The 20,708-nt window shown below is 45.6% G+C and overlaps 1 protein-coding gene across 1 annotated transcript; it reads right to left on the bottom strand.

Annotated features, from left to right (window-relative positions):
- Positions 1-8,141: 8,141 nt before the first annotated feature.
- On the bottom strand, positions 8,142-19,932 carry MIP (major intrinsic protein of lens fiber). The gene is made up of 4 exons (XM_081181551.1): positions 19,500-19,932; positions 13,245-13,409; positions 11,657-11,737; positions 8,142-8,524 (listed from the first exon to the last, which is right to left on the bottom strand). The coding sequence occupies exons 1-4, from the start codon at positions 19,857-19,859 to the stop codon at positions 8,339-8,341; spliced, it is 792 nt and encodes a 263-aa protein (XP_081037677.1). The 5' UTR covers positions 19,860-19,932; the 3' UTR covers positions 8,142-8,338.
- Positions 19,933-20,708: the final 776 nt, after the last annotated feature.

Here is a 20,708-nt window from a genome sequence, read left to right as displayed (position 1 = left end):
TTGAAGACTTGAGAAACCACCTCAAATACCTGCAACCATTTTGAGGACAGGGGAAAAATAATAATAATAATAATAATAATAATAATAATAATAATAATAATAATAATAATAATAATAATAATAATAGATCTACAACCACTGTGGAAGTGTGAGGATGTGGTTAGTTTACCGTATTTTTCATTCTATAAGACGCACCAGACCACAAGATGCACCTAGTTTTTGGAGGAGAAAAACAAGAAAAAAAATATTCTGAATCTCAGAAGCCAGAACAGCAAGAGGGATGGCTGCGCAGTGAAAGCAGCAATCCCTCTTGCTGTTCTGGCTTCTGGGATAGCTGCGCAACCTGCATTCGCTCCATAAGACGCACACACATTTCCCCTTACTTTTTAGGAGGGGAAAAGTGAGTCTTATAGAGCAAAAAATACGGTAACTGGTTTGAGGTAAATACATGCTATAATTCTCTCAGATCTTATGTTTCAGGTGGGAAAGTCAAGCTTTGGGGAAACAATGTGGGTTGCACACAAAAAGAGAAAAATAAAATCAAGCAAGGCGTGCGCTCAGAGCCGCATGACTAAAATGTGAAGAGCTGTAGCTCATCTTGCAAGCGGAAGATCCCAGGTCCAATTCACAGCATCCCTGCCCCAAACCCTGCAGTGTAGGCAATACTGACCTGGGTGCACCAAAGGTCTGAGTTGGTATAAGGCAGCTTCCTATGTGAATCCACCGGTAGCGTCTATGTGGGGAGACTGAGGAGGGAATTCTCCATGGTGCACAGCATGTGTGTGTTTTGCCCGATTTTGTTACCTCTTCTCAAATATGGCATGTTGCTATTGCCAATCTCATCTGCGTTGTATGGCTCTCTTAAATGGGACGATCAGCTATTTTGCAGAACTTCTAAGGCAGTGTTCCCCAACCTTGGGCCTCCAGCTGTTTTTGGACTACAATTCCCATCATCCTTGACCACTGGCCTTGCTAGTGAGGGATGATGGGAGTTGTAGTCCAAAAACAGCTGGAGGCCCAAGGTTGGGGAACACTGTTCTAAGGGACACCCTATGTCTGGCAAGAAGCAGGCCTGCTCTCCAGGTCTTGAGAATTTGGATTTATTAAATGTGTTCTGTAGTGTAGACAGGATTTTGCAATGCCAGTAAGCAAAGATCTGGGTTAGTAACATTGCAAGTCCTGTTAAAAATGTGAAGCACCTTTCCCATTTCCTTTAGTTGTGCTTCCTTCCCCTCTTTCATTTAGGAATAATGCAGCCCTGGAAAGCTCCAGTTACAATAGAGACCATTGGAAATGCTAAGAAGAATTTCTCTTTGGATGCAGGAGTATGGAAGTCCTGAAATTTTGTTAGCTGCTTCTTAACCAATTGCATAGCTATCAAGCATCCCTTATTTGGCGGGCAGTCCCTTATCCCAGCGCCGTGTCCCGCTGCTGTCCCGGATTGATGATGTCCCTTAAATTTCCCGGGTTTCAAAGGAAGCAGCTCCTCTCCCTCCCTCCCTCCCTGCCAGCCAGGGAGGAGGGAGGCTCCAACTGTGTTGCTTGGCTGCGTTGCTCAGCCAATAAGGAGTCTAAGAATGACTGTGTTATGTACTGAGTTGGCTTGCATGCCTTGTGCCAATTAAATCGGCCACGTTGCCTGGGGACTCGCCTTTGCTCAGCACTTCCCAGCGGAGAGGTGACGGTGGTTTTCCTTGCTGCATCCCCTTTGCCGGGTTGCTGCACTATGGGAACCACCACTTGAGGCTTTGTTTGGCGGCTGGTTGACTAAAATCCCTTATTTTGGCTACCGATCCCTTATTTTTGAGGCTGCTGGTCTCTTATTTTCAAATCTGTAAGTTGACAGCTATGCAGTTGTGAGGTGTTTCTACCCAACAAACATTTTCCAGGTTTGGTTGCTCGGTCTCAGGGTTTGACTGAAAGTTCCAGGCATTTCCTGGGTGCGTAAAACAGATTGACTTGCATGCATGTTTAAATTTAAAGCAACTTCCTAATCATATCCTGTAATTGGCAACATTTGCCCAATCCAGATTGGAATGTAAATTTCACCTCTGGCTAAAAATATTGACTCTACTTCTAACGCTGAAAATAGACTTCAGGAATCCTGACTGTTGTATATCAATGACAGATATCATGAAGAGCTCCGCTGGATCAAGTCAAAGATCCATCTGGTATGAAGTGGTCAGCCAGATTCCTCTGGGAAGCAGGACATGAAGGAGACACACTTTCACTGAAATCTGTTGATTACCGTATTTTTTGCTCTATGACTCACTTTTTCCCTCCTAAAAAGTAAGGGGAAATGCGTGTGCGTCTTATGGAGCGAATGCAGGCTGCGCAGCTATCCCAGAAGCCAGAACAACAAGAGGGATTGCTGCTTTCACTGCGCAGTGATCCCTCTTGCTCTTCTGGCTTCTGAGGTTCAAAATATTTTTTTCTTGTTTTACTCCTCCAAAAACTAGTGCGTCTTGTGGTCTGGTGCGTCTTATAGATTGAAAAAGATGGTACTTGTCGCCGTCGATAAACTTATCCTATGATAAAATACCTTGGTATAACTCTTAGAAGGCAATCTATGTATGTTTACTTGGAAGTAAATTCCTTTAGATTTAATGGGGCTTGCTCCCTCGTATGTGTATTTAGAATTTCAGCCTGAACCTCTGTATCTTAAGGTCTAATAGGTCAGTAGTATTTAATTTCTTGAGCAGATCAGAACTGGAGCAGCTGAACGCCTGAATATATCACATATCACAGAGCCTATATAATCCTTGTCGTGGAAAGTCTCCTTCTAACTACGTCAAGCTGCCAGATTTCCCTGATGGAGAGCTATTACCAAAAATAAATTACAGCGTTTAATTAAATAATACAATTCCAACACAATAACCAAAGGAGTTCTTTATACCTGTGAAAGAGAAGGTTAATCTGTTCATTGGAAAAGGCGACATGCTACCATCCAGCATGGAAAAAAAGCGAGGAAGAACAAACAAATCATTGGTGTCTCACACACAGCAAATCTTCTGGATGGGCCAGTTTTTGGTTTCAGTATAAACCCAGCTAACGGGGTGATTTAGCGTCATTCCATCGACTTCAGTGAAGTGACTGAAATCACACCAACTGTTCGTCTGCTGATTTCGGAGGAGTGGTCGTTGATATCACCTGTTCTATCTATCTATCTATCTATCATCTATCATCTATCTATCTGTCTATCTATCTATCTATATCTATCGATCTCAGTGGTGTCATTTTCAGTTCCATTGGCTCCAGTCGTAACCCCTTTGGCTGCTGTGAAGTGAGTCCAGATTCAAACCACTTGTTGACCCAAATGAAGGAAATCTATTGCAGAGGAGAGATTCTAGAGTCGTGTGATTTCATCCTGTTCATGTTGCTTTATAACCCATATGGATTGGTGGTGGATATAATCCCACGGACCTCAACGTAGTGGCTCCAGACTGAGTCCATTGATGAGGCTTTGAAATCACATCAGTTTTTACTATATATACGTTGCAGCAGAGAGACTCCAAAAATCAATTCACACCAATATATCTGAAAAATAAGATCAACTGCTAAGACATGCCAACACTGCAGAAAACAAGCATTTGCTTTCAGGTGGGAAACATCTGCAATCTCACTTCATCCGAGTTTCCTCGCTTTTGAAACCATCAGTCACCCGCTCTCACTCCAACAGGTCTTTCCCATCTCTGCGCAGGAACTCTTACAGTACAGTTCCTTTTGCAAATGTCTAGACAGGTCAGTCTGAACTTGAAAATGATCTACTCCCTGGTGGTAAATAAAGAGCATAAAAGAATTGCTGTGCTGGGTAAGACGAATGGTTCATCTAGCTCCATAAGAACATGACTTACGCTGTTTCAGACCAAGGGCCCAGACCAAGGGCATTTGCCAGAAGCGTCTCAGAAGCCCACAAGCTAGAAATGAAGGCAGCAACGACCCCCTCCATTAAAATAAATAAATAAATAAAGACACCCAGAGAACAACAACTGACATTCAGGTATAATACCTCTCTGAGCAGGGAAGTTCCATTTAATTAGAATAGTTAATACCCATCGAGAGACCTACTCTCTGTGCCTGTTGACTCAATTTCTTCTAAAACCACCAAGCCAGTGACCATCCAATTCCACAATTGACCATATTGTGTGAATAAGTTCCTTGATTTTGTCCGCCCTGAATCTACTCCCAATCAATTGAGAGACTATTAGGAGGAATGTTTCTCCCCTCGTCCCCTTGCTTCGCACAATTCGTGAGTTTATAAGCCTCTGTCATGTCTTCCCCATCCCCATGGCTTTTTTTGCTGAACTAAAAAGCTACAAATGATTAAGATGCTTCAACGTTTTGACCATTTTTGTTGTCCCCCCCTTTTTTTACCTTTTCCTGTTCTGTTCTATCCTTTTTGAGATGGTACGCCAAAACTGTACACAGTGTTCTAAATGCACTACGCTATTGGTTTTATATGATGGCATTCCGAAACCAGCTGTTTTATTTTCAATTTATGTCCTGATTTGTTTTTCCAACTATTGCTGCACATTTAGGGCTTATCCACACTTCCCTAAAAGCTCTGTGTCCGAATGCCCCTCCTTCTTCGTCCTGAGCTCTCCCTACGAAAACCTGCTCTTTAAAACTGAATCAGAGCAAACATCAATTCAGCTTTAAAGAGCAGGTTTTCACAGGCTCTGGAACAACAACAACGAAAGGTCACATGGACACAGAGCTTTAAATTGTGGAAAGAGCGAAGGAAAGCATAGTGTATATAAGCCATTAGTGAAACTTTAATTGAGCTGTCCATCACAACCCCGAGGTCTTCATTTGTAAAGTAAAAGCCAGTCCACATCCCATCAGTGTATATGTCAAGTTGGGATATTTTGGTCCCAGTGTGCATTGCTTTACTTACCTTAAATCTCATTTGCACTATGCTGCCCACTCACCCAGTTTGGAGAAATTGTGCTGGATCATTACTGCTACTGTACTAGTAATTTAATGCAGTCTATAAATGGATCATCCTGACTCTGAATGGTTTATGTTCTATAGCACCGGTCCTTGAGGGATTCTATAGGTTACTTCCCTCTATTGTGGGGAGAAATCAATATCTTCCTACCTTCTAATCCTCTAGTCCTCTTATACCAGTCTTCACAACGTGGTGCCATCCAGATGCTGCTAGCTAAGGCTGATGGGAGTTGTAGTCCAATAACATCTTAAGCCCTTTTAAAACGTGGCTCTTTTTGAGGGGGTGTTATTGGGTTGTTTTGTTTTGATGATATATATATTGTGGTTTTGTATGTTGATCTTGTTCTGTGAACCACTCTGAGACCTTCGGGTATAGGGTGGTATATAACTTCAGTAAATAACAATAACATCTGGAGGGTAGCAGGTTGACTAAGGCAGTCTTATACCATGACTGCTAAATTTTCTCAGGAGCAGTTGGTGAGGACCTTCAGCAAATGGGTGGGGTGGGGAGGTTTGGCAACACTAATGTCTGTATCAGATTGCCCCATCCACACATTTGTTGATATTTTTACGAATTCTAAAAGTTTATCAAGACAGGACTTTCTTTTTTTAAAGCCATGCTGATTCCCTTCAGCGAGGCTTGTTCTTCTCTGTATTTCATAATTATATATATACCGTATTTTTTGCTCTACAAGACTCACTTTTTCCCTTCTGAAAAGTAAGGGGAAATGCGTGTGCGTCTTACGGAGCGAATGCAGGCTGCCAGCTATCCCAGAAGCCAGAACAGCAAGAGGGATTGCTCCTTTCACTGCGCAGCGATCCCTCTTGCTGTTCTGGCTTCTGAGATTCAGAATATTTTTTTTCTTGTTTTCCTCTTCCAAAAACTAGGTGCGTCTTGTGGTCTGGTGCGTCTTATAGAGCGAAAAATACGGTATATTAAGGCTTTCAACCAATTCATCCGAGACCCAAGTTGTTTAAGATCAAGAAACTACCCATCCACCTCCCAAGCCATGTGCCTCTGCTACAGGATTGGTGGAAGTCTCACATTGTGCTCAGCTCCAGAGAAGGTGGAAGCTTCTGCCTGCGCAAAGCATAGCACCACTAAAGAGAATTCCGCGAGTTCCCCCCACAACTTGCAGAAACTTCATTAATTCTCAAGGCATAAACTGAATTTGCAACTTGAGGATTCTCAGGTGTGAGCTGTCTGAAACTGGCATCTTTTGAGTTTGTTCATTAGCCCTCGTCTTATTATGCATTAATTTTTTATTTTGATCAGAATATATGCTACATATTTTGGGCAATGCTTTCATTTTTTTAAATTAAATTAAATTAAATTAAAGGAAGCCTCCATGCCTTTATATATATATGCTTTCACTCTCCAAGCAGAAATCTCACGGGATACCATGAGCAAGGGAAGATGGCATACAGTCTCCTTGAGGAAGATGAGGAAAGGGACGTGAAATGATGTCAAAAGCGACTGCGCATGGAGAACAGAAAATGCAGGATTTCTAGAATTGCCTTCAAGGCAGGGTCTTGCAATTCCAGCCATGTCCTTCATCTTTGAGGAACTTGCCTGAGTGCTCATAGCACACTGCTTATATATTTAAAGAGTACACAGAACCAAGCTTACACAGTGGAGAACCTTCCGTCTCCTGTTGCTTGAAGATCAACAAAGCCAGGAAGATCAGTGTAAAATACCCAGAAGCAGGCAACATACAACCTGCAAAATGCCTTTTGTCCACACTTCCTCCCAAAATGTCTGGAAGCAGCAATGGAGGGAGATGTCAGAGAGGGGAAGCTGTACAACGGCTGAGAGTATGAGCCGGAACGCCTCCAGTTCAAATGTCACCTCAGCCATGATCTCACTTGGTGGTCAAAGCACTGCTTCTCGGCCTCCGCTCTCTCCCTTTCACCTGCTGCTTTCCTCCCCTAATCCCTTCTTGAGCCAAGCCTTTATGCCTTGCCACTGTGATCCACGTGACGGTCACTTCCAGACTGGATTATTGTAACTCGATCTACGTGGGGCTGCCCTTGAGACTGACCCAGAAACTCCAGCGGGTGCAGAATGCCACAGCGAGACTCCTTACGGGGTCCTCGCTGCGGGATCACATTCACCCAGTGCTATACCAGCTGCACTGGCTCCTGGTGGAGTACAGGATCAGGTTTAAGGTGCTGGTTTTAACCTTTAAAGCCCTCATACCTATGGGACCACCTCTCCTGGTATGTTCCATAGAGGACCTTACGGTCTTCAAACAAAAACATCTTGGAGATCCCGGGCCACAGAGAGGTTAGGCTGGCCTCAACCAGAGCCAGGGCTTTTTTGGCTGTGGCTCCGATCTGGTGGAATGCTCTGTCACAAGAGATTAGGGCCCTGCGGGACTTTACATCTTTCCGTAGGGCCTGCAAGACAGAGCTGTTCCACCAAGCCTTTGGCCAGGGCACAGCCTGACTCCCTCCTTTGGCAATCTTCACAGAACTCTAGCCCAATGTTTGCCATCCATTTGATTTGAAGTAATTTTTTAATGAAATGATTTTAGAACGTTGCATTATTTTATTATTGTTAGCCACCCTGAGCCCGGCTTCGGCTGGGGAGGGTGGGATATAAATAAAAAATTATTATTATTATTATTATTATTATTATTATTATTATTATTATTATTGGCATAAGCCCACAGAGATGAGATGGGGACCAGATCAGAGCAGGGAGGGAAGTGAAAGGAGGCTGTGACAAAGCACAAAGGAGCCCGAATTGGCCTCTCAATCCTACACTAGATGAACTGTCTCCAAGAAAGTTAGCAGCAGAACACAGTTGGGGCAGTGGGGGCCTTAAATGGAGAGATGTGAAGGGAATAGATGTTGTTCAATGCCTTCCTATATATATATGTATATATATATTTATATGTACACACACACACACACTCATTCATGCATACACCCAGCACTAAGTGGCAAGGACTCCGCATGTCCAGTTACACACACACACACACACACACACACACACACACACACACATATAGAAGCAACTCTGGAGTTTTGCAGGAATTCAAACAGGGAGATCAGGAGGAATTGTTCTCCTACACCTTTCCCCCTCAAGCCGTTTTTCAAGATTTCTCACCGCAAAAGAAAGTGTTTAAAAATCAGGCAATGACACCATCTCCCCCACCCACCCGCTCTCCCCATTCCATCGTCCCGTTTGTTTGAAAAGAGAGAGAAAGAGAGAGAGACCGGATAACAAACTGTCCCTTTGGATCTGTGTCTCCTAAGTCACCGCTTCCTACTGGCCAGGAGCAATAACAGTCTGTATACTGGGCCAGTTGTTTCTGCCCCCTCTCTCCCCAGAGGAGGGGTGTGTGTGTGTGCTGTGGTTTTGTCACCCTAAGGTCACTGCTTATAGCGCTTGCGTCTTCAACTCAACGGGTTCCCCAGGAGGCTCTGGCAGGGCGCTGGTTTCAGCTGGCCGGTCGCCTTTGAGGACAGACATACGCTCTTTGACCCCGCGCATCCGGGGGAAGAGGATGAAGTCGTAGAGGAAGCCGCCCATCACACCGCCAACAATTGGTCCAACCCAATACACCTAGAAAGTAGAGGAGGAAGCACAGAGAAAGGAGGAGCGGTGAGACACAGGAGAGGCTTATAACTTTTCTTGAGCTTCAGTTACTATTATGTACGGAAGTTCCCACCCTGGGCCAGCATGGGGATACTGTAGATAGTTCAGGTCCACATATGCAAATAAGGGATTGAGATTGACGTTCACTGATTGGATAGTTACAGAAAGTTGTTACAGTTACGTTGTACTGGAGCTCTATATAAGCAGGCTGGCTGAACCCTTCAGTTCAGTTCTGTTCTGGCCTGTGAATAAACAAGAGCTGTTTGGAGAATCACTGTGTCGTCTGATATGTTCACCCACAACTTAACACTGGCGACGAGGATGGGATTGATGGACACCAGAGCACAGCCAGATGTGGCCACTCTCTGAGCTGAGCTGAATCACTGAGCGAAATCACGGAGCAGAACCAATTCAGAGCTGACCGTTCTGGCTAGAGCACTGTGTTCCATCCATCGCCTCCACGTCGGCATCGGAACCATGGCTTCACTCGTGCCTCTACCGCCGTTTGCCCCAGCCTCTGAATCATGGGACTCCTACCTCGCCCGGTTCGACTGCTACCTCCAAGCCAACAAGCTGACGGAAGTATCACAGGAGCAGAAGCGGGGCCTATTCCTCAGCCTCTGTGGGCCTGAGGTGTTTGAGACGGCCCGAGCATTGGTTGCACCTGTAGCAGTCCAGGCAGCACCATGGGACATGATTAAAGAGAAGCTCCGCAACCACTACGCGCCAAAGCCATCCAGGATTGCTGCCCGCCATGCGTTCTACCACCGGAACCAGGCAGAGGGGGAGTCAGTCAACAACTACACCACCGCCCTCCGACAGGCTGCAATGCACTGCGAGTTCCGAGACTTAGACGATACCCTGATGAATCGAACCGTCTGTGGGGTCCGAGACATCCGTCTGCAACGGTGTCTCCTCGCCAAGCCAGACCTCACGCTGCAGAAAGCCATTGAGGAGGCCGCAGCCTCGGAAGCTGCTGAACTATCTACAGTATCCCCCTGCTGGCCCAGGGTGAGAACTTCAGTACATAACAGTTACAAAGCTGGCAGAGCAAGGTGGTGGAGTTTGGAAGCAACACCACTTCAAATTTCAGAAGGATTGTGTGGGGGGAACAAAACAAAACATTTTCACCTGCTTCACCCTTTATTACACAAAGGGGACTTTTACATTGGTGTGTATTCAAAAGGAATGACCTCACAGTCTCTAAAGTAGAGAATATTAGCAACCCATATTGTTTCCACAGCAGAGGTGACCATGAGGCAAATGAATAGGCTGCATCTTGTTATAAGAATTTGAAGGTCTTATACATATAAGATAGATTGTTATGTACAGAGTTGAATAGGATCCAGAATGCAGCAGTCTGATTGGTCCACAGGAGCCACCCAATCCAGCTCCAGGTGGAAGTGAATCTGCAACCTGATTGGCCTACAGGTGAATCCCGGAATTAACCAATCACATGGGGCCCATTGTGTAAATAATGTATATAAAGCAGACATTCTGGGGGAACTTCCGTTCCTCCTCACCACTATGAGCTGAATAAAGAGCATGAAATCCACTCTCGACTCCGAGTTTATTTCATAGATGTTCCTAAATGTACCAAGCAAACACATACAAATGTGTAAACCACATGTCTGAAGCCCACAGAAAAGTCCTGAAACCATTTTCTCTCTCCCAAAATGACCTCAAATATTTCTCTGCAAGGTCAAAGGAAACGTGAAATCTCCCCAACGCCTCTTTCACAAATCCTGTCTTAAGGGCACATTTAAGATATGAATAGGGTGTGAACCTGTGACTTGTGACCTGGGTTCAGGGATTGAGTAGTTATCATAACAAAAGAGTGGCCAGGATGCCCGGGTAATCAGGTAACCTGGCAGACAGGAAGAAACAACACACCCAGATTTCCGCCTCTTCTCTGATGTATTAAGGGGGTGGTTTTTGGCCACACCCCTTCTGTGATGTATGTATGATGTTTCTGGGGGTGGTTTTGGACTCCAGGGCGGGCAATTTAAAATGTATATATAAGGGCTTGCGCACATGGCTGAGGGTCCCTCCCCCCCCCCCATGTGTGTGTGGGGGGGGAGCACCCTATTTCAACAGCTTTAATTAAATATCAGGCTTACTAGCTGCTTTGCTTCTCAATCTTCTCTGGTTGGTCTCTGTTATTTTCTCCTACCGATAGAGAACCTACAAAAGGACTCTGTATGGCCTCTTGGGTACCCCATAAGAGAAAAGGAGCAGGTTTTTTTCCTCATAACAATGTATATATGATGTCAACTCTCTTAAGAATTATTGCCTGTCTCTCTCCTAAGGAAATGTCTGCACCAATACTGTTGGCAAATTCCTTTCTCCTCTATTTGTACCTCCTGGTCCTGGGATTATTGCTCTTGGGTCTAATATACATGTGCAAAGAGACGTAGAAGAATTATTTCAAGTTCTCCAGAAACCTTGAAGGAACAAACATGATGGATACCACCCAATATTAGTTTAGGGCTGCACCAGCTATTCCAGGATGTCCTCCTAATTAGTGCATATAACCAGGAAAAATAGCTGGTACAAAGTTGGCACAGACTAAGGGCAGACACTTCAGAGCTTTGTATTATTTTAAGTATTGGCAACTGTGTTTAAAATTATTCATGGGGCACCATAACCTGCTCCCCTATGAAGGTATTGACATGGGAATCTTCTGCTTGGGTTATCTTCATTTTATCTGGGGTGACACTGAGTTCTAGGGTGCTTCCACGTCACCATTGACCCAAATACTCCTTTGAGCCAGACACAATAATTGAACCCGTCTCCAATCTGAGCTTTGCATCTGCAGAGATCTACTACTGCTCAGCACTGCCTTTGTGAAGGATGAATTTTCAGGGAGAGGTATAATAATAATAATAATAATAATAATAATAATAATAATATAGTTATTTATTCACACTCCGCCCATCTGGCTGGGTAAGAGGGGTGTCTTTAGAATATGTGAAATAAAGCCTTGGAGGAATCTGGCCTGAACAGCTCAGAACTTTCTCCGCAACCCTTAGCTTGATACGTTGTTATACACCTGATTATGAATAAGCCTAATTTCTTACCCCCAAACCCTCTCCTTACCCAGTGGTTGGTGAAATTGCGGGTGATAACAGCAGGGGCGAAGGATCGGGCAGGATTCATGCCAGCTCCTGTGAAGTACATCTGCAAGACAGTAAGGTTAGAATGGAGAAACTGTTTCCCCCCTGTATATAAGGCACCCCCATGTCCCTGGACCCCAAGCAGGTCCAATTTCTTTTCTAAAGGCTGACTCCGGACCAAGCTGTCAATTTCAGTGTCTCATTTTCTTAGTCTTTAAGTCAGTTCTTGCACATCAGTTTCTGGTTGGTTGGTTGGTTGGTTTTAGTGTCTTCAATGAACTTTGTCCACATTTTAGTGCAAATTTTGCCCAACGCAGACATTTTTGCAAAGCAAGTTTCCTGAATATAATGCCATTTTGTATGTTTTTTTTTCACTAGTGTGTACATTTCAATGCAAACACTACCCCCAGGATATACATATTTGTACACATTACTAGGAAAGAGAACTTCATTGCAAAATTATGAGAACTGCACATTTTGAAGGACGGCTACATTTCAGTTTGCATATTATTTTAGAAAGTGCAAATTATGTGTGTTTGCCTTTAAATGTGAATCGAATTGAATTTATTCCCCATTCCAGCTAAAGGCTTGGTGGGATTTATATATGATTCCGTAGCTTTCTGTCACATCCTCTGCTAAAATGCAGTGATATGGATGGTCGACAAACACCATAATATTTCCCTTTTTCCAGCAGCTGTGATTCACTCTGAATGTCACAGTATTGCTCTATTTGTACTCCCATATATGGCCACTCTGAAATTGGGAAATCCTTTTGATCACATGCGAAAAGGCCCCCGGAATCTCGGCAGCAAGGGAGCCAACATGATCTGTTGCACTGCAAACTGATGGGAAAGTGGGTTTCTGCTAAAGCATGGGGAGGGCATAGCTGTCAACCGTCCCTTATTTGGCGGGAAACTCCCTTATCCCAGCACCGTGTCCCGCTGCTGTCCCGGATTGATGATGTCCCTTAAATTTCCCGGGTTTCATGCTCGCCCGGCTCGGGAGGGAAGCAGCGGCTCGGGGTCCTCCGCCTCGAGAGAGCGAGCGCACGAGCTGCCGCATCTCCGTCTCTCCCTTTTCCCCCTCAGGGGCGCGTCGTGAGGAGATGGGTGGCAGCAGGCGGGCAGGCAGCCCCTCTCTTGCGAGACTTCTGCAGCGCTGCCAGAGGAAGCCGGAGGAGGCGGCCTGAGGGAGGAGGAAGAGGAGGGGATGGGGAGGGACGCAGAAGGGCGGCACTTCAGCGGCCGCGGCACCGCCGCAACCACCTCATGCCGGGCTTGCGGGTGGCGTGGGCGAGAGTCTCTCCCCCTCCCTCTCGGGTGGGGAAGGGCCGATGGAACTCATAAGCTAAGCAAAATCCCTTATTTTGGCTGCTGACCCCTTATTTTCGAGGCTGCTGGTCCCTTATTTTCAAATCTGTAAGTTGAAAGCTATGGGGAAGGGCAGCACAGCGCTATGTGTGGGGCTGTTCACAAAACCAAGATAGAAGTACGCATGGCTAATATGAAGGTAATCTGTGCAAATAGGCTACATCTGTTACCACATCTGTGCATCCTTCACAGAGTCATTACCCCAAAGAGGTGTCCAAGAGTGAGGGAGAATCCCACAGCCAACGCTACAGATCCCATGCGCCCGTTACGTCTCTCGTCATAGGTGGCGAAGATGCAGAGGACAAACTGTAAGGTCAGGAAGATCTCCACGACTGTAGCTTGGCTTACATTTACACTGGGGTGTATCTGAAATCAGGGAGACACAAAGAAGGACAGAACCATGAGGAAACGACAGAAGCCCACACCTCATTCCTTCCTCTGCTACTGTTCTGATCATACAATAAGCTTATTTACATGGCGTCCAGAACTTTGCCGTTTACAATACCGAAGGCAACTCTCACGGCATCTTTTCCATGCCTAGCAAATATTTATGGAGCTAATCAAAAGTTGGATGTAGAGATTTGGGCAAAGCATTTACCAGGTGGCAATGCAGAGGTCGGTCTGTCAGACTTGGTGCCAGTGGTGCAAGGAGTTGACCGAGGCAACAGAAGTGAAGGGAGGTAAGGGAGAAAAGTAGGTTAAAAAAAGCACCAGGAAGCCTGAACAGAGTCCCTGGCATGCTCAGACTTATGAGCAAGTGTGAGCAGGAAGCCTTTGTGGGTACCAGGGAATATTACTGACTTGATCTGGTCTACTGATATAAAGACATGCCAGTCTCATTCATAAGTGTGGCTGGTCTCTCTCCAGTTCCTTCCAGAACTGAGTGGTGACAGAATCCTACCCAACAAGTCTCAGGTATACAGTGGTACCTCAGGTTAAGTACTTAATTTGTTCCGGAGGTCCGTACTTTAGCTAACTGGGCCTCCTGCTGCCGCCGCGCCGCTGGAGCACGATTTCTGCTCTCATCCTGAAGCAAAGTACTTAACCCGAGGTAATATTTCTGGGTTAGCGGAGTCTGTAACCTGAAGCGTATGTAACCTGAGGTACTACTGTATACCATAAGCCCAAGCAAAGGTGCAAGTCATGACGCTGTCTCTCAGCTTCAGACTCCAATTAGTGTGAGAGTCCACATAGTTTAAGACACTATTTTACTTGCTTAAAATGCATTAATGATGATATGCTTTTATTCTTCAAGGGCTGTATGAATAACTCTGGGTTAGGTTTAACACCCTAGGCAAATACAGAATAATTCAGCTAGTGGGTACCCCCCAAAAAGGCCGTCTAATTTGACCACCAGCCCTTCATACCCTCACAAAAGTAGGACAACATTGATGCAAGCCACCCCAATTTCTGAGCAATGCAAGATTCCAGGGGTTCCAGGCATGTTTACCCAGGATTCGTGTTTCCTTTGGGAAATAAGGCACAGAGGAGACTGTGGTGTCTTTATGATATATGGTTTATTTACACATATATACAACATGAGCCTATGTTGGAGGGGTTCATAGGACTGGCACCCCAAGACAGTCTTGCTTCTCCCATAGCTGCAGCCGTGGCTTCAGGACAGAAATTAGCCACGGCTTTCCAGCTTGCCGCCTTTACCAGACTGCAACCTTTATCCTCCAGGTCACATCCCAGCCAACTCTAAAGCCTCTAAACTTTGGCTTTTGTCTTCTAACTAACTCTGAGTTGAGGGAGGGCCCCTTCCTATTTGCCATCTGGCACAGAGCTTTCCTAATGGCCCATCACCACAGGCAATTTCCTCATCAGGAAACTAGCCCAGCTTAATATTTTAACAATTGCTCAATCTAGAGGTTCAGTGTCTGGGCACCCAAAAACTAATAACATGAGGGAGCCTGAAACTCATAACACAGGGAGTCTGGCATCCACAGGGGAGTTTGGCACCCACAAACTCCTAAGAACACACACATCCCCACTATAAAACAACCTGTGCAAATTGAGACCACTGTGTGGAAAAAGCAGGGAGCAGATAGGAATGCCTTCAGACAAAGAGTGATATTATGTTATATACATGTATTCCATCTTATTCCAAGAAGTTCAGACTAATCTCCACCCTGTGGGATAGACTAAGAAGAGAGAGAGTAGATATCTCATCAAGAGATGAATGGCAGCTAAAAATATGTGAGTACTTGGAACTCGCAAAAATTACAGAGTCAATAAATCAACAGACAAAGTCAAAAAAGAATGGGGATGTTTTAGCAAGTATTTGATGAAACAAGGTTCCAATATTAAGACTTGGCTGTGCTTTGAATAACTCTGCAAATAGGGAAATATTTTTTATTCATTCCAAGATGAGGATAAATAATTAAACACGGGGTATAAAACAGGAAAACTTGAACCGAAACCATAAAGAGGCAGAAGGAAGTCAATAACATAATAAATGGTAAAGGGATTCAATCCAAACTGAAGGTTAGGCTATACAATAAATATCAATATAGGTTTGAATTATATTAAACAGTACTTATCAGTAGATAGGTATTCTTATTGTTTAAGGTGTCATTTTGATATAGTTATTTTTTCTTTATTTTCCTTTTTTCTGCCCCCTTCTTTTTCTTTTTCTCTTCTTTTTCTGTATGTTTTTTCATTGGTTATGTATGTCTGAATTTGCTAATAATAAAAAGACAAAGAAAGAAAAAAGAAGAGGAGATAGGGTGGCTGCAAGCAAGTGTTGTCTCCTGAGCTTTGTGGCTCGAGTAATGATAGGTTCTGGTCCAACCACTACACCACACTGCCTCCCTTGAAATTAATTTAGCAAGTGTGCCGAGCTATGTGCTGCAGCAGGAATTGGGAACTTTTCCTCCTGTGATCTGTCAGGGGAAAACTAAAGCCATCTGTAGAAACCAGAGCGCAAAAGAAGTGGCAGAGACACCCCCCCCCATTTTTGTCTCTCTTTTAACCACCCCACCCCACCCACCTTGCTGCCTGCTTGGAATTAGGCTAAGGGCAATGTAATGGGCGTGGGGTTGCTCGTGCGTAAGTTACCGCCACTCCTGGCAGTGTTGCCTTGTTAAACCTTTCAGTCTGGGCAGCCCTTCACTTCGTGGCTGCCTCAGTCGCTAGCAGAATCCGTCAGTGGGCGTTTCTTAAACCTTTTCCAACATAAAAGTTGTTTGACGCCAAGTCTCCTCCTACTGTCCCTACGCGGAAGTCTTCTGCGCAGGGAGGGCGTGGGTAGCGGAGGACCCGTGCTCTCCCCGCTGGTGTCCGGTGAAGAGTCCTGGAGCCCTCTCGCCGATTCCCCCATCTGCCCCCCTTTATCCCTGGTGTTGTGCTGATTTGCTTCCCCATCTGCGGAGCTGCCTCTCTCCCTGCTGGGCCCTTCTCCAGCATCATTTGAGAGCCTTCCCTCCGCCTCTAGCTCCGATGTCAATTCCCTGACAGGCAACATAAGCCTAAATACAGTGGTACCTCAGGTTAAGAACTTAGTTCGTTCTGGAGATCCGTTCTTAACCTGAAACTGAGGTACCACTTTAGCTAATGGGGCCTCCCGCTGCCACTGCGCCGCCGCCACGCGATTTCTGTTCTCATCCTGAAGCAAAGTTCTTAACCCAAGGTACTATTTCTGGGTTAGTGGAGTCTGTAACCTGAAGCATCTGTAACCTGGAGCATCTATAACCCGAGCTACCACTGTATCTCTCTTCAATTTTCTCATCATCCTCCATCCTTCAATGATTTGCCGGGGGGGTAAGGGGGCACTTAAATAAACCCACAAGCCCAATTCCCTGCCCCCCCTGCCCTGCCCTAGCTAAGAAGGCTAGGACTGCTTTGAATTATCTGTCAAGCCTGGGTTGGACCTTGGTTTTATTTTTCCGTCATGTCCACCATGGGCATTGTGGGAAATTTAAATGGCAGCTAGAGTTAGGCACTTGGTGCCACTGACCTTACAGGACCATGAAAAATAAAGTGTTTTGCCCCCCCTCACCCTCTGAGGGGGGGTGTTAGTGGTGGTCCCTGTCTAGCAGTTGCCCCAGGCTCTGGGTGCTAGCGCTGAACGTGCTGTTTCTCCTTCAATCCACCCAACAAGTGTTTGGCTAAGCATTCTATTTCTTTTAAACAACCAGCAGACTCCCTGGAGAAAAAGGGAATTTGAAACTATGACTGCATCTCCATTGGGAATTTATATCCAACCTTCGTGCAACAAAGCTTGGGGGAAGATAGGTTCAACCTAGTGGAGAAAAAATACTCTGCAAATGTTAATTTTTTGTTTGTATACACACTCTTACGTTATGGGGGGGGGGTGTTGGTAGGTCTTAAATCCCTAGACTCATCTCTTTATCTTTACAGATAGGTAGCCGTGTTGGTCTGCCATAGTCAAAATAAAAAAATTCCTTCCAGTAGCACCTTAAAGACCAACTAAGTTAGTTCTTGGTATGAGCTTTCGTGTGCATGCACGTATCTGAAGAAGTGTGCATGCACACGAAAGCTCATACCAAGAACTAACTTAGTTGGTCTTTAAGGTGCTACTGGAAGGAATTTTTTTATTTTCTCTTTATCTTTGTTGCTCTAGATGCTTTCGCTTTCTTAATCAATGAGTTGACAAAAATTTAAGCTAGCCTATTTTAAGCGTAGGTACCAGTTCTTGATGTCTTTCGCTCAGTTATCCCAAACTTCATCACATCCCTACTTGAATTACCGTATTTTTCGCTCTATAAGACGCACCAGACCACAAGACGCACCTAGTTTTTGGAGGAGGAAAACAAGAAAAAAAATATTCTGAATCTCAGAAGCCAGAACAGCAAGAGGGATCGCTGCGCAGTGAAAGCAGCGATCCCTCTTGCTGTTCTGGCTTCTGGGATAGCTGCGCAGCCTGCACTCGCTCCATAAGACGCACACACATTTCCCCTTACTTTTTAGGAGGGAAAAGGTGAGTCATAGAGCAAAAAATACGGTAAATGTCTCCAGCTGAAGCTGTGAAGCACTGCATTAAAAAAAACACAAAAAGAGCCAAAATCCTTTAGATTGGCCTAGAACAGATTCAGATAATTTCTGAAGGAAGTGTAAATTCTGACAACCCAGACATGTTTCTAGGGAAGCCTAAATCACACCAACTGGCAGAGCAACAAATCTGAACATCTGGCATCAAACCAACATCTCTGAGGTGGAAGCATCTAAATTTAAGTAAGGAGAAGGACTCTTGACACAAAATTGATTTGGAAAATTTAAATTTCAGCTATGGTCATTTGCCAGCTTCTTTGGCAGTTCTGCTGTCAACCCCATAAAGGAAACGTCATGTAGTCGATTATTACCTAAAATGTACCACACTCCTCCATTGGGTCCCGAGACAGACGGATGCCGAAAAAGCAACTAGTAATTCTTGGTTCCTTTAAACTGTTCTGTTAGGAGAATGAACTGAGCTATCAGATCACATGTGGTTGAGGGAGTTCTGAGAGGAACAACCCACAGCCCATGAAACAATGGGAGGTGTTCATTACGGGCACAGGCTTAAATTTTATGAAAACCTACCGCAGTGCAAATCCTGTTTAACTCAGCAGGACATGCTTCTGACTAACTAAACAAATTTAGGATTGGGCAGCTTGTGAGCTACAATCGACAAGACATCCTCCCAAGAAGCTAAGTTATGCTTGATCTTGAAATAAAGATAGAACCATTATAAAACCAGCAGATTAGTTAGGTGTGGGCTTCAACAGATCGCAGGCCTTTTCATGCCTAAAGGTTAAGTCGCCTTTTTTCTTAAATCAATATATAATGCAAACATAAAACCTTTATTGGCTGCAAGATTGCTCTTCTGCATTCTGTCTGGCAGTTAACAACGTTCACATGCATGGCGCTCATCCAGCTGGCAGAAGCCACAAAGGCGTTTGTTAGCTTGATGCGTGGAAAACCTACGTATAGCCCAAGCTGACACTTATTAAATCCCATTATTAAATCTCATCACACAATCATCCTCAAATATTCCTCTCTCGCATTCCTTTGTGATCCTGCTCACTTTCCTCACAGTACACACACACACACACACACACACACACACACACACGGCTATGCATTCAGATAATCTTCTGCCATCTGGGTGCTACCCAGTTATGAAGCCAAAGTCATGTTGATGAGCTGTCAATCAAAGATAACAGCTGAGACAAATGTCTCCTGCATCTCCCACAAATGCATGTAGAGTCCGGCTCCAGGCCCTATGCTAGTGGGTTGTATTCTTCCTAGATCTTGGGACTCAAGACTCCTTATGAGATGTTAAGAATCCCTCTCCTCCTTCTAGCAACCCTGGGATTGCCCCTAATAACTCAGAATTAAAAACCCCCCACTATGCAATCCTTCAGTGGAGCTCTCGCATGCAGCAATACGACCTTGTGGATGTTTAGATTATAGGGGTGCCACCCTCCTCAAACACCCTCTGCATGATCCAGTTACCGTGTTGAGTGCCAGGTTACCCCGCAACGCTGCTGGCGTGACTCCGTAAAGCACGGCTGCGCCGGCCACTCCTCCCAGCAGCTGGGCAACCATGTAGAAGACGGCGCGGAACAGGGAGAGCTGTGAGCCCAGCAGGAAGGCCATGGTGACGGCTGGGTTGATGTGCGCTCCGCTCACGTGGCCTAGAGACTGCACCATGGTGGCCGCCACCAAGCCGAAAGCCAAGGCCACCAGCAGAACGTTCAGGGGGCCGACCACCCAGCGTAGCGAGGCCCCCAGGCCGAAAAAGACATAGAACATGGTGCCGAAGAACTCGGCAAAGACAGCCCTCCAGAAGGAGGAGGAACGCGCCTCCCACATGGTGAGGCAGGACGGCGGTGGAGGTGCGGTGCGCAGCGGCAGCAGGGCAGTCTCCAAGCTCCTCTCTGCTGCTGCTGAGCTCCACCTAAACCCACTGCCTTCTACCCCGGCTGTGAGCTTTATAAGGCTCCCTAGCCCAGCCCAGGAGGTGGGAACTGAGTTCAACTGACTGGGGTCTCTTAACTCTTCCCTGCCTGGCCTGGGAAGCTGCGGTGGTGCTTATAAAAAAGGCTGAGGAGTACACAAGGAGACAGCCAGATCCTGCTCCGGCTTTCAGGGTTTTGATCCTCCTCATAGATCAACTCCTTTGTGCATTTACGTTTCCCTCTTTCCACCTTTCAGCTAAGGAGCTTCACGGAAACACTCCTGGCTGGGGGGAGACGGGTCATAACTCCCAAGGATGCTACTGCAGCATAAGAGGCCAATTTGTGGGTGTATTTTTCGGAGCAGCCTGGTTCAGAAAAAGCATCGGTCCTCCTCTCTAAACTGGGGCGGTTCAAGGAGGGGCTTCCCCAAGTTGCAGGTTTTCCCAGGCGTAACGGACTCGTCTCCAAAGCTCCTCTGTTTGCAAGGCCAAAACTCTTCCCTATGCAAAAGAATGGAGCAGACATGATGTCTTCAGTGCTGCAACAAGCTTTGTGCAGGAGGGAGCAGAGAGGGAAGGACGGCTATCTTTTTGCACAAATGCTATCATGGGAGACAAAGTAGGTTCAAGTAGCCCATGCAACATGATCCCTGAAGAGTATGCCATCAGGGTGAGGTCATTTTTAGGCCTTGTAGCATCCACTCAACAACTGAAAGACAGGCTGGTGTTATACTAGTATGAGAAAGCCTGGCACTCTCTTTCTA

The sequence above is a fragment of the Podarcis bocagei genome, assembly GCF_964188305.1.
Source record: "Podarcis bocagei genome assembly, chromosome: 2".
Lineage (NCBI taxonomy): Eukaryota > Metazoa > Chordata > Lepidosauria > Squamata > Lacertidae > Podarcis > Podarcis bocagei.
This window is presented reverse-complemented; position numbering and strand designations above follow the sequence as displayed.